Source organism: Raphanus sativus, chromosome 2 (genome assembly GCF_000801105.2).
Source record: "Raphanus sativus cultivar WK10039 chromosome 2, ASM80110v3, whole genome shotgun sequence".
NCBI lineage: Eukaryota > Viridiplantae > Streptophyta > Magnoliopsida > Brassicales > Brassicaceae > Raphanus > Raphanus sativus.
This window is the reverse complement of record NC_079512.1, coordinates 28,088,414-28,105,951: the sequence shown is the minus strand read 5'-3', so window position 1 is coordinate 28,105,951 and position 17,538 is coordinate 28,088,414. Positions and strand designations below refer to the sequence as shown.

General features: G+C 39.4%; 2 protein-coding genes and 1 pseudogene across 6 annotated transcripts; 1 reads left to right on the top strand and 2 right to left on the bottom strand.

Moving 5' to 3' along the window:
* The first annotated feature begins 68 nt into the window (after positions 1-68).
* On the top strand, positions 69-4,993 carry LOC108842582 (probable ubiquitin conjugation factor E4). Its single transcript, XM_018615553.2, has 15 exons — positions 69-1,126; positions 1,253-1,457; positions 1,601-1,752; positions 1,844-2,111; positions 2,338-2,490; positions 2,590-2,793; positions 2,875-2,987; positions 3,083-3,200; positions 3,317-3,406; positions 3,494-3,697; positions 3,778-3,996; positions 4,082-4,174; positions 4,252-4,416; positions 4,504-4,593; positions 4,669-4,993. The coding sequence occupies exons 1-15, from the start codon at positions 252-254 to the stop codon at positions 4,846-4,848; spliced, it is 3,129 nt and encodes a 1,042-aa protein (XP_018471055.2). The 5' UTR covers positions 69-251; the 3' UTR covers positions 4,849-4,993.
* A 64-nt stretch (positions 4,994-5,057) lies between these two features.
* LOC108839350 (cystathionine gamma-synthase 1, chloroplastic-like) lies at positions 5,058-12,620 on the bottom strand (annotated as a pseudogene).
* A 1,560-nt stretch (positions 12,621-14,180) lies between these two features.
* LOC108842560 (transcription factor MYB16) lies at positions 14,181-17,514 on the bottom strand. Of its 5 annotated transcripts, XM_057002914.1 has the most exons (6): positions 17,274-17,514; positions 16,935-17,008; positions 16,667-16,762; positions 15,381-16,093; positions 15,161-15,290; positions 14,181-15,067 (listed from the first exon to the last, which is right to left on the bottom strand). In XM_057002914.1, exons 4-6 carry the CDS (start codon positions 15,511-15,513, stop codon positions 14,302-14,304), a joined length of 1,029 nt encoding a protein of 342 aa, XP_056858894.1. In that variant the 5' UTR covers positions 15,514-16,093; positions 16,667-16,762; positions 16,935-17,008; positions 17,274-17,514; the 3' UTR covers positions 14,181-14,301. The 5 variants fall into 5 exon arrangements, with proteins under 5 accessions (XP_056858894.1, XP_056858896.1, XP_056858895.1 ...); XM_057002916.1 differs by lacking the exons at positions 16,667-16,762; positions 16,935-17,008; positions 17,274-17,514 and having other exon boundaries at positions 15,381-15,925; positions 16,023-16,183; XM_057002915.1 differs by lacking the exons at positions 16,667-16,762; positions 16,935-17,008; positions 17,274-17,514 and having other exon boundaries at positions 15,381-15,893; positions 16,023-16,181.
* Positions 17,515-17,538: the final 24 nt, after the last annotated feature.

The window sequence follows — 17,538 nt, the reverse complement described above, 5'->3', positions numbered from 1 at the left end:
GAGACGGGCTGAAGGGCCCAAAGCCCAAATATGTTTCATATATACAAGTACAAACGACGCCGTAACACATAACCTATACAGCGCTGCACAAATCGAGTTTCGTGTGCCTTTGAAGTTTGTCAGAGACTCTCTCCAGAAGTTTCTTCCTATTCTCAGCAGATGGCTTCTCTCTTCGTTTCGTGAATTGAATTCTAAAAATTACTTTTAATTCGATTAAAATCAATTGATAGTACCAAACTGTTTCGGCTCCGATGGCGACGACGAGCAAGCCTCAGAGATCGCCTGCGGAAATCGAGGACATAATCCTCCGCAAGATATTCTACGTAACCCTAACGGAATCCACCGCTCCTCCTCCCGATCCTCGAGTCGTATACCTGGAGATGACAGCCGCGGAGATTCTCAGCGAAGGCAAGGACGACCTCCTGCTCTCCCGCGATCTGATGGAGAGAGTACTCATCGACCGTCTCTCCGGCGACTTCTCCTCCTCCGCCGAGCCTCCTTTCCCGTACCTCGTCGGCTGCTACCGCCGCGCATGCGACGAGTCGAAGAAGATCCAGTCGATGAAGGACAAGAGTCTCAGATCGGAGATGGAGATCGCGACGAGGGAGGCGAAGAAGCTCGCCGTTTCTTACTGCAGGATCCACCTGGCGAATCCCGACATGTTTGGGGGCTCGGAGGATAAGCCCAGCGGCGGATTGAAGAAGAGGAGCGTCTCTCCTTTGCTTCCGTTGATCTTCTCCGAGGTTGGTTCCGGCTCGTTGGATATGTTTGGTGGGAGTGGGAGTAGTAGCGGCGGCGTTCAGTCTCCTCCGGGGTTTTTGGATGAGTTTTTCAGAGACTCGGATTTTGATAACTTGGACGTGATTCTCAAGGAGCTGTACGAGGACTTGAGGTCTACGGTTATTAACGTGTCTGTGCTTGGTGACTTCCAGCCGCCGTTGAGGGCGCTTAAGTATCTTGTTAGCTTACCTGTTGGAGCTAAGTCTCTCGTTAGTCATGAGTGGTGGGTTCCACGTGGGGCTTATATGAACGGTCGTGCTATGGAGTTGACGAGTATTCTCGGGCCTTTCTTCCACATTAGCGCACTGCCGGATAACACTCTCTTCAAGAGTCAGCCTGATGTTGGGTGAGTAATCTTTGGGGTTGTTTAGTTAGGACATTGTGCAAATGAAAGGATTCTCCTGATACACATCAGATCGTATTTTATCTGTTACGGTGGTACTAATAAATGTCTTTTTTTTGTGAATGTCAGGCAGCAGTGTTTCTCTCAAGCATCGGAACGTCGTCCTGCAGATTTGTTATCTTCCTTCTCCACAATCAAAAATTTTATGAACATTTTGTACAGTGGGCTGCATGATGTAGTGATGATTTTACTTAAAAGTACCGATACACGTGAGTGTGTTCTGCAGTTTCTTGCTGAGGTGATCAATGCAAATGCGTCGAGAGGTCATATGCAGGTGATCATCCCTCAATAAGATGGATATTTGCTTCAGATCTTATTATGTCTTGTTATATTGTCTCTTCTCGGTTTCATGAAGTTGTATTGTCTTTTCTGCTCAATCTGGCATTTTGTAACTAATATGTATGTCTTGTATGACAGGTTGATCCCGTCTCTTGTGCTAGCTCAGGCATGTTTTGTAATCTCAGTGCGGTCATGCTCCGGCTCTGTGAACCTTTTTTGGACCCGCATTTAACTAAAAGGGATAAGATTGATCCGAGATATGTATTCTATGGTCATCGTTTAAAATTAAGGTATGAGTCTCGAGATAATTCGAAGGCTATCTCCTCCCTGGATTCTATATCTTCACGATGCTTAATAATATTGTTTAATGATCTACACCAGTGACTTGACTGCTCTCCATGCATCATCCGAGGAAGTTTCTGAGTGGATTGACAAGGATAATACGGAAAAAGCAAACGACGCTAGAAACGGGAATGAAAGCCGCTTGTTACAATCCAAAGAAGCTACAAGTTCAAGTAGTAATAGTTCTGTGCAAAACGCAAAGTCAACCACTAAATACAATTTCATTTGTGAATGCTTCTTTATGACTGCTAGGGTCCTCAATTTGGGTCTCCTAAAAGCACTCTCGGACTTCAAACATCTTGCTCAGGTAATCATCATTTTTTTCACGATTATGATAAATTATCTTGCATATATTTAACCTTGGTTGCTGACATATGATATGGCAAATCATTTGTCAGTAATTCCAAAAAGGCATTGCAGCGCAATATGAACTTAGTCACATTTTATTGTGAAAGAGTCCTTGATGCCTGGATACAGAAAATAATCATTGTATTTTTCTTTACTTTTCTCTTCTTTTTTTTCCCATGACGTAGGACATCTCGAGAGGTGAAGACAACCTTGCAACATTAAAAGCCATGAGAGATCAATCACCTTCTCCACAATTAGAACTTGACATAACCAGAATGGAAAAGGAACTAGAGCTGTATTCTCAGGAAAAGCTTTGTCATGAGGCTCAAATATTAAGGGTTTGTAATCAGTTTCTTTGCTCTTATAACATCTTTCAGTTTTCTCTGGACCGAGGACATGATAGTAATAGTTTTTTTTATCTTTATACTGTTTTGAAGGATGGAGATTTTATTCAGCGAGCCCTCTCTTTCTATCGATTAGTGGTTGTTTGGTTAGTTGGACTTGTTGGTGGCTTTAAGATGCCTTTACCGTCAACTTGCCCCATGGAAATCTCGTGTATGCCTGAGCATTTTGTAGAAGATGCAATGGAGTTACTGATATTTGCTTCAAGAATCCCCAAAGCTTTGGATGGGGTGCAGCTGGTATACTTAGTCTGATCTCATTTGTCTGTAGAAATTTGCTTTTTGTACCTGCACTGATGATGGTTGTTCTTTTTTCTTAAGGACGACTTTATGAATTTCATAATAATGTTCATGGCAAGTCCAGAATATGTTAGAAACCCGTATCTCAGAGCAAAGATGGTTGAAGTTCTGAACTGCTGGATGCCCCGTTCAAGGTATTTTCCTTCCCATGGAAAAAGCTTAAAAATCGTCAATTTGTGTTGCTAGTGCATCGAGTATGGCGTGGCTTAAATCATTTTTTTGTTTGTAGTGGTTCGTCGTCTGCTACATCTACTCTCTTCGAAGGCCATCAGTTATCGCTCGAGTATCTTGTCAGGAATTTACTGAAACTATATGTTGACATTGAGTTCACGGGTTCTCACACTCAGGTGATCGTTAAAAGTTTTTTGTTTAGTGGCTATAATGTTCCTGGAGTAACTTTGGAAGACTTAATGGCCATTTACTCTTCTTTTAATGTGACTGAAATTGAGTGATCCAAATGCAGTTCTATGACAAGTTCAATATTCGCCACAACATTGCCGAGCTTCTAGAGTATCTCTGGCAAGTACATAGTCACCGAAATGCATGGAGACGGGTAAATTCTTTATGACCTTACCATGGCTTTGAATTTCCACCATCATGTGCCAATGTAATAATGCCACCAAATTTTGATGGGATACAGATTGCAAAAGAGGAAGAGAAGGGCGTGTACTTGAACTTCTTAAACTTCTTAGTTAACGATAGCATCTATCTTCTGGATGAAAGTCTGAACAAAATTCTCGAGATTAAACAAATCGAGGCAGAGATGTCGAATACTGAAGAGTGGGAGCAGAGACCAGCGCAAGAGAGACAAGATAGAACGAGGCTCTTCCATTCTCAGGAGAATGTTAGTGGACTACACTTCTTACACCATGTTTCCAACTCGAATCATGAGGCCTCTAAAAGAATTTTATTTGTGCTCTGCAGATTGTTAGAATAGACATGAAGCTGGCTAATGAAGATGTGACGATGCTTGCATTTACATCTGAAGAGATCACAGCCCCTTTTCTACTCCCTGAGATGGTTGAGAGAGTTGCGAATATGCTTAACTACTTCTTGCTACAACTCGTGGGTCCACAACGTAAGTCTTTAAGCTTGAAAGATCCTGAGAAGTACGAGTTCCGTCCACGACAATTGCTTAAACAGGTTAGTGATTACTATTAATCTTACTGAGCTTCCTCACCAATGTGTTAGAAAAAAAAGCTGACGGAACTGTTGGTGAACTTTGAAGATTGTTCGTATATATGTCAATCTCGCAAGAGGAGACTCGGAAAACATATTCCCCGGTGCCATATCGAGTGATGGACGGTCATATAACGAACAGGTCAAACCGGATTCTCTTTCATCATATTGTATCTGTCTTTCTCTCTACTGAACAAAACAAGTTGCTTGTTTTTGCAGCTATTCGACGCAGGAGCAGATGTGCTTAGGAAAATATGCGAAGATGGAAGAATCATTCAAGAGTTTATGGAGTTGGGCACAAAGGCCAAAGCTGCTGCTTCGGAAGCTTTGGATGCTGAAGCTGCACTTGGTGAAATACCAGAAGAGTTCCTCGACCCTATCCAGGTTTTTTTTCCCTCTCTTGTTATCTAACAGAAAACTAAATCTTGTTACCGGAACATACTCTAATGTATGTTCTTGTTTCTTTTGCAGTACACGCTAATGAGAGATCCAGTGATACTTCCAAGCTCAAAAACCACAGTTGATCGAGCCATCATTCAACGGCATCTTCTTAGTGACAATGTAAGCAAATCTAATACATTGATTATTCATTTATATATCCAACAGTTGATCTGATCAATGTTGCTTGTGGTGCAGCACGATCCGTTTAACCGGGCACATTTGACATCGGATATGTTAATACCGGACGTGGAGTTGAAAGCGAGAATCGATGAGTTTGTGAGGTCGCATCAGTCTAAGAAACGGGCAAGTGGAGAAGATGGGAGCAGCAACAAGGAGAGGATACAGACTACAAGCAGTGATATGTTGATCGATTAGTCTTGTTGTATTCTAAGATGCAAACAATAGTAGTACAGTATCAGCAACACACTTTTATTATTACTTGGTTGGGGCTTTCGTTGACATTGATATGATGTCATTGGAAAAAGACACCTAAAAATAAAAATGGCGATTTAAAAGCCCAGTTAACGCCCATTAAAACCTTACATGACTGGGAAAGAGACTATGCCCGTAACACGCAAAAGAGAAAATGAAAAGCAGAGGACGTTGTCGTTGTTTACGTTTGATTCAGATGGTAGCAAGAGCCTGAAGAACGTCATCCTCGACGTCATCATAAGCTTCAATACCAAAACTAAAGCGAACCAAGTTGTCTTTGATTCCATAGTTAAGTCTCTCCTCTTGTGGTAGATCCCTAAAATATCAAATCCCAAAGCATTTGTGTAAACCATCAAAACGTATTAAAGTAAATTCAATCATACATACATACCAGTATGACATTATGGCAGGTTGGTCCACGATGCTTTCGCAGCCACCAAAGGATGGTGCAATATAAGGTATCTTGAGAGAATCAACGAACTTTATTGTAGTCTCTAGATCTCCAGCGATCTATAAAAGGGATCAAGTTTCTATACTTGAATCATTTTAATAAACGATAAATGAATGTTTTTAGTAGTCCTTTTACCTCGAAACTGACCACACCACCAAAACCAGTCATTTGTCTCTTGGCTATGTGATGTTCGGGATGACTTGTAAGGCCTGGATAGTAAACACGACTCACCTAACACCACACCACCACCATCACATTGTTTCCAACGTTATAGAATCTCAGAGATAATAAGAAGTCCTTCTCTTATTCAATCACTCAACAACAATAGCTTCAAGAACAAACTCTTAAGCTTTTAGGTTTCAAACTCACACAACTCTTAACCAAATCAATCACACGACAAAGGCTTTATATAGCCAACACCAAAACCTATTCCTAGTTGATAAACACAAAAACATATAATGATCATTATCCATAAGAGATCATTATCCAACTAGGAAAACAATAACTTGTTGATTAAGGCTTCTTTAAGTTCAAGCTAACAACATTTTCCCCCTTAAGCTTGAACTTACTCACATCTTCAACTCCAATCATATTCCTCATTTGAATGAACTTGATCCTTCCAAGCGGCTTAGTTAATATGTCAGCTTTCTGTTCACTTCCGGGTACATGCTCAACCTCCACCTGCTCGTTCTCAACACACTCACGAATGAAGTGAAACCTCCTATGAATATGCTTGCTCCGGCCATGGAAGACAGGATTCTTAGCTAACTGTATTGCTGATTTATTGTCAACACGAATGACCACTCTTCTGCACGGTTTGTCCAAGACTTCCCCAAGTAGTTCCTGAAGCCACACGGCTTGTTTGGCAGCCTCAGTAGCGGCCATGAACTCTGCTTCACAGCTAGACAACGCCACAATCTCCTGTTTCGTAGAGCACCAAGTTATAGGGCTTCCTCCAAGATAGAAAACGTGACCAGTTGTGCTCTTGCCATCGTCCATGTCTAAGTTATGAGAACTATCACTATACCCAACAAGCTTCACATCCTGACCTCGACAAAACTGTAGTCCAAGTGCGCAAGTACCTCGTAGGTATCTCAAGACTTGTTTCAGTCCAGCGCCATGAGACTCTTTTGGTTCCTGCATATAACGAGACAACAGTCCAACAGAGAATGAGAGGTCTGGACGTGTGTGCAACAGATATCTTAGACAACCAATACTGCGACGGTACTCCTTCTCATCTATCTTCTTCTCGTTTGTCGCCTTGGAGTAGCTTGAATTCATCTCCATAGGTATGTGTGTAGAGTTACACGACACCATACCTGTTTGTTCAAGTATCTTACGGGCATATTGATCTTGTTTAAGCACAATCCCATCTTCTCCTTGGATAACTTCAATACCTAAGTAATATGTCAGCAAGCCAAGGTCACTCATCTCAAATCTCGTAGCCATCTCTCGCTTAAATTCATCTATCAATGCTTTAGATGACCCGGTAACGAGCAGATCATCTACGTATACGACCACGATGAGGAGTTCATCGTTTATCTCCTTTCGGTACAGAGAAGGCTCTTTATGACACCGGTGAAACTTCAAGCCTTTAACTAGAATCTGATTCAGCTTTATATTCCAAGCTCGTGGTGCTTGTCGTAGACCATAAAGAGCTTTCTTGAGCTTATAAACTTTGCTCTCTTTACCTTTGACAACGAACCCTTGCGGCTGACTTACATACACTTCCTCCAATAAATCTCCATGGAGAAACGCAGTTTTGACGTCTAAATGATGGATTTCCCATCCGTTTGAAGCCGCCAATCCAATGATCAATCTTATGGTTTCAATACGCGCAACCGGGGCAAAGACCTCGTCATAATCTATTCCATGCTTCTGTACGTACCCCTTTGCAACCAGACGAGCTTTGAACTTGTTGATACTGCCATCTGCATTTCGCTTAACCTTAAAGATCCATTTGAGTCCAATCGGTTTTGCACCTGTAGGTAGTTCAACGAGATCCCAAGTTCCATTCTTTTCTATGGAGTGAATCTCGTCTTTGCATGCCTCAACCCACACTTTCAGTCTCTTTGCTTCATCATAGTCATATGGTTCTTCGTTTATCACCATCAACAGACGTTCACTATCGAGTTCAGCCAACAAGACATAGTCATTAAGATACCCTGGTTTAGTGCTCACTCGTTGTGATCTTCGTAACGGTGGAGTGTCATCGTCCTCAGTTGATATTGTTATACTATCACCTCCTTCTTCTGCTGTATCTTCTCCAATCTTACCGATAAGACTCGGTTTTTCTCCTGTCCTTACGTCCACAATAAACTCGCCAGAGACAGAATCCTCTGTTTTTTTAGTTTTTCTCCAGTTCCACTCTTCTTCTTCAGTAAAAACAACGTCTCGACTCACGATAATACGTTTAGTATCAGGATCTAGTAGTCGGTATGCTTTGGATCCCGGTTCGGTTCCCAGATGAACCAGTTTTCTGGTTCTGTCATCAAGCTTTCTTCTTCCCGGAGCTTCTGTTCGTGCATATCCTACACAACCAAACACCTTTATGTGACTTACATTGGGTTTTCTGCCTCGCAACATCTCGTATGGCGTCTTCCCTTCCAAAGATCTCGTGGCCAACCTGTTGATCAGATAAGTAGAGTGTCTTATTGCTTCTCCCCATAGATTGTTTGGAACATTCATCCCTTTAAGAATGCTCCTCGTCATCTCCATGAGAGTACGGTTCCGTCTCTCCACCACTCCGTTCTGTTGCGGAGAGTATGGTGCTGTTAGGTGCCGATTTATTCCATTCTTATCACAATAAGCACTGAATTCTGAAGATAGAAACTCTCCTCCACGATCTGTTCGAAACATCTTGACCCTTTTCTGCGTTTCTTGTTCAACACTCTTCTTGAAAGTTTTAAATTTTTCGAATGCTTCACTCTTTTCTTTCAGTAGAACAGTCCACATGTAACGGGTGTGATCATCTATGAGCACCAGTATGTATCGTTTTAGACCTGGTGTTTGTGGTGAAATCGGACCACACAAGTCTCCGTGAACCAACTCAAGCGGATTAGTAGCTCGAAACGTCGTTGCTTGTGGGAAGGGTCTTCTTGCTTGCTTTCCAAGTAGGCAGGACACACAGGTTTCCTTCTTAATCTTGATGTCTGGAACTCCAGTCACGAGTGATTTATTTATCATCAATCTCAGTGTCTCGATGTTGACATGACCAAGACGAGCATGCCACAAAGATGACTCTGTGGTTGTTTGTATTTGTAAGCAGTGAAGTTGATCAACGTTCAGAACCACCTTGTAGAGTCGGCTTGCACTTCGCTTGGTTGTAACCATGAGATCACCATACCTGTCAAACAGAGCCAATGTATCATCTTTCATACGGACCTCACATCCCACTTCAGTTGCCTGCCCCAAACTAATGATATTACTTCTCAGACCGGGAATGTAATAGACATTATGCAAGACTTTTCTTTCACCATGATCAAGCACAAACCGAATTGATCCTTTCCCTTTGATGTCGATCCTAGAATCATCACCGAATCTCACTTTGCCAGTCACAGTTTCATCAAGCATATAAAAGAACCGTCGTTCTCCACACATATGATTCGAGGCGCCATTATCTAGGTACCATATCTTCTCAGTGTCATGGCTTGAACCAAAGATAGACGGGTTCACCTTCCTCTCATTGAGATATACGATCTCATGTACCATCAGATCGTCAGCGCCTTGGGTGTCATCATCTTTCTTCTCAATAGTTTCTTGGAGCTTAAGCTTCTTCTCAGGGCAATCACTTGCATAATGACCTTGTTTGTCACAACTGAAGCATGTGATGTGAGATAAATCTCCATTCTGCCTCTGCTTAAATGCCTCTCTCTGAGTTTGGTAGTTTGTGCCAGTGCGACCACGGCCTCTACCTCTCCAAGCAGAGCGACCTCCACGTCCACGACCCCGTCCACTGTTAGAGCTTCCTCCGTAAGTGTCTTGACTCGTATCACCATACATAAGCTTTCCGTTATCATCATGTGTCTCATCAACTTCATCTTCTTCGCTGATCCTTTCTTCATATGCTTTCATTCGTCCAACAATGTCTTCAAAGCTAGTGGTCTTTAGGTCCAATAGCTGCTCAATCGATGCAACCATATGAATAAACTTCCTCCTAGGTAGACTTTTCAGAAACTTTTTAATGAGTTTTGGTTCATCAATGGTTTCTCCAAGAGACGCAGACTTTGAAGTTATCTCAGATAGTTTTCCAACAAAGGAATCAATAGAATCAGCTTCTTTCATCTTGAGTCTATCGAACTCTGCCATTAGAGTCATCAAACGCGCCTCTCTAACCCTTTCAGCACCAACATGTCTTGTTCTAATAGCGTCCCATACCTCCTTGGCCGTATCGTTGCTTCCAACTTGTAAAGTCAGAGATTCAGGTATAGATTGAAACAACAGAGCAATAGCTAAGTTGTTTTTCTTGTCGGCTTTAATGCCCGGTTCAATGGTCTCCCAAACTTCATTGACTTTGAGTGCAATCCTCATCTTCATGGCCCAAACCGTGTAGTTGGTGTCATTCAACATTGGAAGCTTTACCGATGAAGGTCCGGTATCTTTCGCAGGTGTCTCGACTATACTTTTCTCGTCCGCCATTGTTATCTTCTTCGCAAGGTTTAGTTGACTTGGATCTTCTTCTTATTGCTCTGATACCAAATATAGAATCTCAGAGATAATAAGAAGTCCTTCTCTTATTCAATCACTCAACAACAATAGCTTCAAGAACAAACTCTTAAGCTTTTAGGTTTCAAACTCACACAACTCTTAACCAAATCAATCACACGACAAAGGCTTTATATAGCCAACACCAAAACCTATTCCTAGTTGATAAACACAAAAACATATAATGATCATTATCCATAAGAGATCATTATCCAACTAGGAAAACAATAACTTGTTGATTAAGGCTTCTTTAAGTTCAAGCTAACAACAAACGTCACATACCAAAAAGGTAAAAAATTATTATATATAAATGTTAGAACCTTGGGATGTGCTTCTAAGACGTGTGCCATCCTCAAAGCGGTTGAGTTCTGTTGCTTTAAACGAAGTTGCATAGTCTTGATTCCTCGTATAAGTAAATACGCAGCGTTCTGTGTTTTACAAAGACAAAGAAGTACCCAAATGTTACTAAATCTTGGTGCAAAAAGGAAAAAGCCTATATACATAAAAAAAGAGAAGATTAGGTGATAATGAAGCTGTTGTGACCGACCAAATACCCTCTTAGGCTACTAGAGCTAGATGTCCGTCCAACCAGAGGTCTAGATTTTTATTAGTATGATATTTGTCCGTTTTTGACATAAATCCTTGTATATTTATTTTTAGGTCGGTTGTTACCCAAAATGTCTCATATTAAGTGGAGTTGGACCAGACTTATATATCAGACTCTAACAGTAGCATTTTGAATTCTTTTTTTGTTTACCGAGTTAAGTGTGCCTCCCAATACATGATGCAAGTTTCTGATTTCGGAAACCAATTTCATCGAACCACAAACGCATATCCACCAAGAACCTGTGTGACATGGAAACGACACACATATAGTTTATCATCTTAACTATACTTTTCTCTAGTCACTGAGGCTCTAGTGTAATTTTCTTTTTTTTTACGTACATCGTTGTGGCCTCCAATGTACTTTGTAGCAGAGTGGAGAACGAGATCAGCACCAAGAGCAAGTGCTTTCTGGTTCAGAGGTGTTGCTAACGTACCATCTATACAAACAAGTGTTCCTCTTTTGTGGCAGATCTCTGAAACTAACTCAATGTCCACACATCGAAGGAACGGGTTTGTTGGGGACTCAGTAAAGAACATAGACACCTGCAGACTCTTTGATGAAAATAATGAGGAAAAAAAAGTTTAAAACATATGTTGAAGGAGAATGAATAAACCTCATGGTTATTCACCGCAGCTTCAAGCCTTGTGGTGTCAACAGGATCAATCACAGTCACCTATACACATTATACAAGAGAGGCTAAAGATATAACTGGAAGCAAACAAAAGACACTAACTAATTAATGAAAAGGGTCTTTAATTAAAGTGTGGGTTGTGTACAGTGATCCCAAACTTAGGAAGAAAAGTCTCCATGAAAATCCTTGTCTTCCTATAACAATCTGTAGTTGTCACAACATGTCCGTTTCTTGGAACCAAAGCCAAAAGCATAACAGTTCTTGCACACATCCCAGATGCCATAACCAAAGTTGATTCAGCACCTTCAAGTGCACTGCTCAGTTTTCCAAAAAGAAAGAGGTTCAACTACTAAACATAAAAGAAAGGAAGATAAAAAAAACATATCAAAGAACATGAAGAGACATAGAGACCTAAGCTTCTTCTCAAGTACTAGTGTCGTTGGGTTTCCATAACGACCATACTCATGACGAACAACTCTTTTCTCCTGCATAGAAAGAAAAGAAGAAGAAAAGTAAAGCTTAAAATAGAAACATGTCTTGTCATATTAAATTGAAACCTTAAAGTCAAGAACGTCAGCAGTTTCTTGAACATGAAGGCAGATGTGTTGACTACAGGAGTTGTGATCGCATCCGTCACTATACCACGACCTAATCTTTCACCTGAAACAAAATCATTAAAACCATTTAAAAAGAAATTAAAGATCATCACTTCTCCTATATTTAGTGGCATCTAAGAACCAAAACAGAAAGGAAAAAAAAAAAGCTACGAAAATAAAAGGAGTTTTAAGTGGTAGTACCAGCATGAACAGTTAAGCTCCCATCTGATTTCAAGAATGAAGGTTTCATATGTGTAACATCCTCTGATTTAAGACTAACCATCTCTTTAACCGATTCAGCAACAACCAAACCCTCCTCATCCGCGGACGTTACAGCAGGAACAGAGTTCAAACCAGGCCCCGGATTGTTGGACCACTTAGCCACGAGGGTCTGAGCCACACTGAAGTTCTTGCAGTTTCCGCGAGCCTTAGTGCTCAGTTGACGAGCTGAGCTAGGTGGAAACCTCAAAACGAACGATGAAACTCTGCCACACCCGTATCCGGTGAAACACGAAGGTTGTTGAGGATCAGATGATACTGATACTAGAGAGATGGAACGTTGTAACGCCATTTATATTTTCTCTCGACTGTTCTCAGGTTTTAAACACAAAAACTACTTGTGTTTTTTTTTTCCAATTCTGTTGGTAGGATTAACACTATATCTTAGGTTTATAAGAAGATTGGTCGGACTAATAAATAAATTGTATATGTTTGGCAACTCAAAGTAGGGCTGCGCATCTCAAATATACTACTGTTCGATCTGTGCCCAGGCCCGTCCCTGTTATAAGGCAAGTAAAGCATCTGCTTTAGCCTTTAGGCCACAAAATATATAAGAAAATTTAAGACCACATGTCACTGAATATTAGACTAGTTTGATTTGAATTAGCATGTAGTTCGATTGTCCTTTTGTCCAACATAGTTTTCATTTTAACGGTTCCATGACTTTATAACTTCTTGTATTGGTTGAGTATTACTATTTATTGTTGAAATTTACATAAGATGCCACACAATTTTTATTTTTTAAAAAGAGGCCACACAATTTTTTTTTGTGCTTTAGGCCACCCAAAAATATGGGACGGCACTGTCTGTGCCCATACTTAACTTAAAGGTGTGTTACGTGTTTATAACATGTGTTACGTGTTTATAACATCACTTTTGTAGCAATCATTCATAATGTGGGACACAACAATATTTAATCTATTTTTTTATGGACACTCTTAGTCCAATATGTCCACTATAAACTTTAGTTGGTTCTTATTGTCTCTCTACTTTTGTTAGATTTTCTTGGGGGAAAATCTCACTTGCTTCCATCAAGATTTTACTTAGAATTCAAGTATGATTTATAGAAACGAAAACGCGTACGGTGGGTATTCTAAGAATTGTCATTGGAGTATATAATACTCTCTCTGTTTCATATTAAGTGTCACTTTAGCTCATTTTTCTTGTTTCACAAAGAATGTCATTCTACCATACTAATGCAATTTATAAAATCTTTTAGCTCAAAATTAATTACAAAATGCATTAATCTTATAAATAAATCTATTTATCTAAAATACTATTGGTTAGATAATAATTTTTATTATGATAACAGATCTATATTGAACTATGTCAAAATTTCAAGATTTATTTTTATTAAATAATATAAATGAGAATAGATTATACTTTGTGAAATTCGAATTTGAATAGATTAAACTTAAAAGATTTTTATAATCAACTATTAAAAGTACTGTCACATAAACTATATTAGATTAGATTTAGTTCTGTAAAATATACATAAACATAGTAGTTATCCATATTTCTTTTTGTATAAAGAAAATATATCCAGAACTATTTAGATTTCATTTCAGTGACAATGCAGTAATTAATATCTTTCTGAAACTTCGGTTTTGGGATATCTTTGGGTCCATTTCTATGGGGTCCAATCCAAATAAATAGAATCCAATCATGAACACGATCATATTTATGATTTCATTATGTTATAGATTGGTTTGGTCTTTTTCGGCTTTGGTGTTTCTTACATTTAATTGGAAAAATGGAAATGAATTCAAGATTTTCAAAAACAAAGGCAGAAAGAGACATGAAACAACCAACATTCAATTTTTTCTTTATCTTATAGACTATAGTAATCGACATGTCAACGTGTTAGGTTTATTATAACATAGACATTATCACTATAAATCTTTCATATCGATCGCTTGCATAGTAAGTTATACAAAATAAATGACCGCAACATATAGTCTTGTCCAGTGATATTGGTCTACGTAGTTACTGTTAACAAAACAGTAATAATATAAAGAAAATAAATGCAAAAATAGATTAATTTTTTTTTTATCTAATCAGAGTTTACACACCAAAATTAAGAAGTACAAGAATCAAAAACATTCCCCGAGAAATATCAGCCCTTGATTCAGAACAAAGGAGTTGAATCGGACGGCGAAGGATCCACAAAGCTGAAAATGCTGTCCAAATAGTTCTTGTTGTCCTCCTCATAGTAACCGTTGTTACAGTCACCACTAGTCTCGCCGGCCGTCTCATTTTTATCGGCTGAGAAACTCCGGCCTAGTGAATCACCGCCACCTAGCAAGAGACCCGTGAGGCCTTCTTCGACGCCTTGGAACTCGTGAATCGTTGAACTGATCCAATCGTTTTCAGCTTCTTTGATCATATTTAGACACGTTGATGCTGATGATGATCCCACGAACTCTGTCTTCGCTTCCGAGAATGACACTGTAGATGTCGGAGATTCAAGCTGATGTTGCTGTTGATGATCTGCATTGTTTTGTTTGTATACAAAAAAATCAAAGAAAGTTTCCATCCACCTTTGAACGTGCAGAGTGGTGTTTTGTTTACCTGATGAAGAAGAGGTGATGTTCAGATGATGATGAGAAGATGACGATGATGATACTTTGGTTTGGTAAAGAAGAAGCTTTGACTCTCTAGCTAGCCTTGCTTCAGCTTCAAGCCTAGCACTTTCCCATTGAGCCATGTGGCTAAGTGTGGCTGCGTTCTTTGATAAACCACCGAGAGAAGAAGACAGAGGAGTCTCGTTTTTGGGTTTATGAGTCACTGGATCTATCCCCATTTTAACTAACCGTTTCTTCAAGTGCGTGTTCCAGTAGTTCTTTATCTCGTTGTCTGTTCTCTTTGGCAAATGAGTCGCTATCGCCGACCACCTAGTGATGATAACAACAATAGAAGTTTCAGACAAAAGGCCAAGACTTTTGAGCCAATTAAAGAAGCTGAGTTTGTTTGTTTGTGTGGGAGACCTGTTTCCTAAGAGAGCGTGGAGTTGAATAATGGTTTGTTCTTCTTGCAAGTTGAATTTGCCTCTTTTGATGTCTGGTCTTAGGTAGTTAGTCCATCTGAGTCTACAACTTTTGCCGCATCTATGGAGACCTGAGAGGTTGAAGGAAGATTAGATGAGAAGATAGTTTGAAATATATTTTAGAGCACAAAAGATGATAAGAGACATTATTTTTAATTTACCAGCTTTCTCAGGCAGTGAACGCCAACTTCCATGTCCATGTTCTTCAATATAAGCCAAAAGTTTCTGATCTTCTTCTGATGTCCATGGTCCTTTCTTCAAACCCATCTTGTCACAGCACGGTGATCTACCCATCTTTTTCTTTCTAAATCTTATTACAGAACAAAGAAGAAGCTAGTAAGAGATATCTCATTCATCTCACATGATCATCATCATTGCGCAAAAGGAATGAATGGTCTTCTTGGCTACAGTTTGTAGGAATGTTAACAAGTGAAGCATATCTTGAGTGATATATAGAGAGAGACACACAACAAGAAAATGAAATGGAATCCCCTTTTTTCCCGGCTCTCTCACATGGATGAGCATTTATTAACAATGGGGTCTCTAGAAGTTATTACCTCTTGTGGCTTTAAGACCTGGAGAAACAAGTCCTTCTCTAAATAACTCAGAGAGAGAGAGAGAGAGAGAGAGAACACACACAGCAGCAAAAAGAGGTGATCTTTTATTACCTGCCACTGTCATATCACAAGATTAAAGCGGTTATTTCCTGTGATATACAAGTAAATTCATGTCACTAGCTACAATCATTCCCTTAAATTTATTGAATCCTGCAACTTTTAAGCTTTCTGTTATCCCGTTCTTACCACACTAATATAATCACCCGGTATGCCATCCTTGATCTTTGGCATTGAACTTGCCTATAAGAACACTATGGCTGTAATCAAAAACAAAAAAGGATGCCTTTCGTTAGATTTAGCTACCCTCATGTTACCCTTTACAAGGTAGTCTAAGGCCTTAAACGTCCACAACTTCTCTCACTGTTCACTCTCTATGTATATATATATGTAGCAGTACTACAACTAGTAAATGCTTATTAAGGCACACAATATTGGTTTCTTTCTCACTTTATTTTTTTCTGTCAGTAAACCTGCACTAATAAAAGTAGTCGGTAAATGCTGTTAAAAAGGCGGTGGCTAATAGGAAATTGGCACCTACACTACAGTAGCATATCGATGAGACATAGAGCGTCAACTAGAAGAGAAGATGCACATATTTTCTTCTTTACTTCTCTGAAAATGGTAAAAATTCTATCATGTGTGTAAACAAGCGAATACAAACATAATGATTACAATGGAACACACAAGTAACAATATATTTTAGGAAAGCTCTTAGATATTATATCTTCCACAACACTTGGAACTATATTTGTTGAGCAAGAAGTTAAGGAAAACTCTCTAACCTTAAACATGGTTTTAGGGAGCATTTTGTGGTTGTGGAGATAAAGTACCTTTTTTGCTAAAAAGTCTTCTCTTGTGCAGTAGTTTCTTCATCATTGAATGAAATTTCCATTGGCTACTACACTGTTCTTGGTGTCAACTGTCAACTGTCAAGTCAGCGAGTCATTAGAGTATAGAAAATTTTCATATTGTAGACAACAAAAAAAACAATGTATACAAAATCATTTGGACACTGAGAACAGAACATAATGGTGTGGAGTGATGTTAAGCCCGGTTTATCTTTATCTTAATGGCCTAAAATTCAGAACCCGTCCGTACCTTGATTTGATCTTGTATGGTTATGGTATGTGCTTGCAGGTGTGCAAATGTAATAATCAGCAAGGTAAATTTTGCTGCCAAGAAAGGTAGATGAGTTATGAAGGCAAACGGTGACCATTAAAGAGATTTTTACAAGACCAAACAAAGAAGAGTAGCTTGTAGGGTACATCGAACCAGAGAAGACAAAATCATAAAGATTTGCACAAATAAAAACAAAAAGAAATCAGTTTTATAATAAAAGATAAAATGGAAAAATGAATAAATATGAATATGAAAGCTGCATGGATCAAAAGAAAATTATTTTGGCTGCTAATGATGTAAAGGACAATGGGGACAAACCTCTATAAATGACTTGCTGACTCCATATTGCCACTCTGTTATGGTCCTAACATAACTTCAATATTGCCTATTCATAAATGATGCCACTTGTTGGCATTCTGTCGATCCACCACAGCTTCCCACAATTTGAATGCTGCTAACAAGTCTCCTGCAATTAGTGATTTGAATGCTGCTAACAAGTCTCCTGCAATTAGTGTGTACTATGATCAGACATTGCAAAAATCAAGAAGTCATCAACTGAGCTTTAAATCATGTCATGTGAGAA

What these genes read in the sequence shown, in the direction of transcription:
- LOC108842582 (XM_018615553.2), top strand. Translation starts at nt 252, where the DNA reads ATGGCGACGACGAGCAAGCCTCAGAGATCGCCTGCGGAAATCGAGGAC. An exon ending in ATGAGGCTCAAATATTAAGG is followed by an intron (nt 2,491 to 2,589) that starts GTTTGTAATCAG and finishes ACTGTTTTGAAG; the next exon opens with GATGGAGATTTTATTCAGCG. An exon ending in TGCTGGATGCCCCGTTCAAG is followed by an intron (nt 2,988 to 3,082) that starts GTATTTTCCTTC and finishes TTTTGTTTGTAG; the next exon opens with TGGTTCGTCGTCTGCTACAT.
- LOC108842560 (XM_057002914.1), bottom strand. Translation starts at nt 15,513, where the DNA reads ATGGGTAGATCACCGTGCTGTGACAAGATGGGTTTGAAGAAAGGACCA. An exon ending in TTCACTGCCTGAGAAAGCTG is followed by an intron (nt 15,291 to 15,380) that starts GTAAATTAAAAA and finishes TCAACCTCTCAG; the next exon opens with GTCTCCATAGATGCGGCAAA. An exon ending in CACGCTCTCTTAGGAAACAG is followed by an intron (nt 15,068 to 15,160) that starts GTCTCCCACACA and finishes TATCATCACTAG; the next exon opens with GTGGTCGGCGATAGCGACTC.